Source organism: Verticillium dahliae, genomic scaffold (assembly GCF_000150675.1).
Source record: "Verticillium dahliae VdLs.17 supercont1.2 genomic scaffold, whole genome shotgun sequence".
Taxonomy (NCBI): Eukaryota; Fungi; Ascomycota; class Sordariomycetes; order Glomerellales; family Plectosphaerellaceae; genus Verticillium; species Verticillium dahliae.
Genome location: NW_009276916.1, coordinates 2,413,060 through 2,416,719, shown reverse-complemented (window position 1 = coordinate 2,416,719; position 3,660 = coordinate 2,413,060). Strand labels below are relative to the sequence as shown.

The window sequence follows — 3,660 nt, the reverse complement described above, 5'->3', positions numbered from 1 at the left end:
TTTCTCGATGACTTTGCCGGGTCTTCGCATTTTCTTCCGCCTGCATTCGAGCCTGACCAGCAGATGGGTGGCATGTGGCCAAGACAAGCTGGTGACATGCACCAGCGCGGCTTGTCAAAACCGGCATCTCAGTTCCCGTCTCGCTTTCCATCAGTTCAGCCGGACGGAATTTCAGGCATGGACGGGCAGGCACGAGGTGGCGATGAGCCGATGCGAGCACCTTCTCTGCGAATATCCGCAGTGGACCACAACGTAATCAAGAACCGGTTGGATGAGTTCTCCTCTGTGCTTCCCGCAGATTTCATCTTCCCATCACGCCACACCCTGACTAGATTTCTCGAAGGCTACATCAGTGGATTCCACGAGTATTTGCCCTTCCTACACTTGCCTTCCTTGGCCCCGGCTGAAATCGCGCCCGAGCTGCTGCTGGCGATACTAGCTGTCGGCGCGCAGTATCGATTTGAGAGCCATCGAGGCCACGCATTATGGTATGCCGCAAAGGCTGTTGCGCTCGAACAAATCCGAAGGCGACACAGCCACGAGGTTCATGCCCTCCTGCCTACGCCAGCTGCGTACAGCCCCCATTCGACCAGACCATCACCAAGCACTGGCTTCCGACACACCTTTGCCTCGGCACAACAGGAAAGGCCCATGACGCAAGACACTCACCGTGAGCCTTTGTAAGTCACACTGGCTGGGGCCGTGTATATTTCATCCTCGCTGACTGTTACAGTTCACCCAACACCCCGCAAGCACGGCTTGAAACAATCCAGGCTGTTCTGCTGCTCTTTGCCGTGGGCCTGTGGGGTGCGAGCGCAATCTTGCACGAGGCACTCTCTTTGCAGAGCCATCTCGCAATCTTAGTACGCGAGGAGGGCCTGACGGCGGAGTCGAGTCCAGGCGCAGCTCCTGACTGGGAGACCTGGGTCCGATTAGAGGGCGCTTCGCGCACAAAACTGATCGCCTACTGCTTCTTCAACCTGTGCAGCATAGCGTACAATATGCCGCCACTGCTGTTGACTTCGGATCTCAGTCTTTTCTTGCCCTACCCATCCCGTCTTTGGAGGGCCGAATCAACATGGCAGTGGCAGGAAGCCCGGCAGTCATGCCCGTCTGTGGATATCACTGTGCATGATGCGTTTGCAAGGTTGTTTGGAAGATCGCCCCAGAGCCTTCCTGCGCACATCACTTCATTGGGACACTACGTTCTCATCCACGCGCTAACGCAACATGTGTTTTTGCTCAAACAAACTTCATTCGCCCTCAGCTCGCCCTTTGAGCCGCAGAGAGGTCTCAAGCCAGACGATGTCGAAGAGGTACTTCAAGCCTTGCGAGTATGGCAGACCAGCTTCGAACATCGACATCAGTTGCGAGCAGCAGAATCAGCACACATGGGACCGAATGACACCTTCCCTGGCGGTCCAGTGGCATTCAACGCGACAGCTCTTCTGCGACTGGCGTATATACGGCTCTATACCGACATTACCCCGAGCAGGAGTCTTGAGACACGCGACCACATGCTGATTGCATCGTCACTCAGCAACACGCCTCTTCTAGTGCGAAGCCTTCGTCTCCAGAAGGCAGTGTTTCAGGCAATCCACGCACTTTCCATGCTCGTCAAGGCTGGCGTCAATTATGTCGCGAGAACAAAATCGCTGGAATGGAGCATTCAGCATTCCTGTAAGCCAACACTTTATGCCGAAAGCATCATGTCGCTAACTAGTTTGGTAGTGGGAAACTTTGAGTGCGCCGTCCTGCTCTCGAAATGGCTTTTAACACTCTCCTCGATTGGGCCAAACGACCAGCCAGTGTCCACGGATGAAAAGAACTTTCTTGAAATGATCCGGCGCATGCTCGACGAAACCGAGTTCGCCGTGCCGATTGATCCTTCATTGGGCGGGCCTGCGGCCAACCCGCCATCGAACATGGAGGCTTTGGCTGGGGACAGCACAAGACTGAGGCAGCTTGCTGCGGCAGTCATCCGCCTCTGGGCTGAGACGTTTAAGGGCACGCACATTTTTGATCTGGTGCGGGTGATGGGGTCTAGTCTGGATGGCTACGCAAGCCTGGTTGAAAAGCCACACGATCGGGCACCTATGGGACGGATTGCCGCTGAAGCTGGGCTCGGCTGAAAATGGAATGTGACTTGATGCATGCTGGCGTTCAGGTTCTGGTCAGGGTGGTTTCAGTGGAAGGAAGCATTCATGGGTTGGTCATGGTGCCTGGTGACTTGCTGGGCCGGAGCGATAATAAGGATACCCGAAGTGTCCAGTCTTGCAAGGGCAGCCACAATCTGAATTATGTTGCCTGTTTATTGGAAGATGGGTATTCAGCAGTAACGCGCGACTTGAGCGTTGCCGATCGTAAGCCCGAAATCTGATGATTTGAAAACAGTGGTTTATGATGAACGAAAGAGCAGACATTGGACAATTTCATGATGTGCAACATGGACAGAAAGTAAGTGATACACGGCCAAATATCATTGCAGCGGCATTTGCCCAGACCAAGTACTTCAAGAGCACGTGACATCGCGTTTGGGCGCAAGTCAATGGCGCGTTGGATTCGCGTCCAAATGACTATGACGACATCACTTTTGTCTGGCTGACTGAACAACTCAGTCGGTCCATTGATGCAGGACATTTCGCCTGCTCTACGGTTTCACATTGAATATTCTGACGCCCTTTCTGATTGACAAGACACAGGTTCGACATTGGCCATGCCGGCGCGCAAAAGAGCAGCGGCCTCGCCGCCCGAGGACGAACCTCGTCGACGACCGCGGCGGACTACGAGTACGCCCAAGAAGAGCGCGTATTTCGATGACGAGAGCGACGAGAGCGCTGATTTCAAGGGAGAAGACTTGTCTGAGGATGAAGAAGACGAAAAGGACGAGGAGACTGAGGACGAGCCGCCGAAGCGCGGGCGCGGACGACCCCCTAAGGCCAAGGCGAAGGCCAAAGCCAAGGCTAAGTCGCCCATCGTAAAGCGAAACGGGACAAAACTGAAAAAGGGCAAGAAAAGCAAGGACGAGGAGGAAGAAGACGGGGACGAATACAAGGAGAAGGAATTTTCGGAGGAGGAAGATGACGAGGATGAGGAGGAGGACGACGACGAAGCTCCGCGCGTGACGATTACGAAACTGATCGGCCTACGGCCTCTAGACGGGGTTGAGTACGCCGACACGAAGCTGCACAAGAACACGCTCGCCTTCCTCCGGGACCTGCGAGCAAACAACACGAGGCCCTGGCTGAAATGTGAGTTCCTCGCCCCCCCCCCCCCCCCCCCCCCCCCGGGGGGGGGGGTACCCAGAAAAAGAAAAGGGGGGGGAAAGTTGAGGGGTCCCCCCCTAAACCCCACCAAACAAAGACCCCCCCCCCCCCCCCCGTTTCCCCCTTTTTAATGGAAGCCGTCACCCCGTCCCCCCCAAGTCCCACAAAGGGGCCCCCCAGGGAGGTTGGGAGGCACCCCCCTTCCGTCCCCCCATGAGTGTCCCTTCCATAAAAAAAAAGGACCTATTAGCTCTCCTATTGTTACCAAACGGGCGAGAGGGGAGGAGGGGGATCCGGTGAAGATATGATAAAGAAAAAGACCGGAAGCTGTTTGGGGGGGAACCGGTTTTCGCCGCGCCCGGTTTGTGGTTGATGTAGTATGTAAGGTATACTG

At 55.4% G+C, this 3,660-nt stretch overlaps 2 protein-coding genes across 2 annotated transcripts in view; both read left to right on the top strand.

Moving 5' to 3' along the window:
• The window catches only part of VDAG_01604 (regulatory protein), a gene marked incomplete at both ends in the record, with an annotated part of 3,267 nt that extends 1,135 nt beyond the window's left edge, over window positions 1–2,132 (top strand). The window contains 2 exons of the mRNA XM_009650490.1: window positions 106–680; window positions 734–2,132. Coding sequence (XP_009648785.1) covers window positions 106–680; window positions 734–2,132 — 1,974 coding nt within the window. The remainder of the gene's footprint in view (window positions 1–105; window positions 681–733) is intronic.
• Window positions 2,133–2,716: 584 nt separating this feature from the next.
• VDAG_01603 (uncharacterized protein) overlaps window positions 2,717–3,660 on the top strand; it is a gene marked incomplete at both ends in the record, with an annotated part of 1,837 nt that continues 893 nt past the window's right edge. Inside the window, 2 exons of the mRNA XM_009650489.1 lie at window positions 2,717–3,251; window positions 3,594–3,643. Of these exons, the coding sequence (XP_009648784.1) occupies window positions 2,717–3,251; window positions 3,594–3,643 (585 nt within the window). The remainder of the gene's footprint in view (window positions 3,252–3,593; window positions 3,644–3,660) is intronic.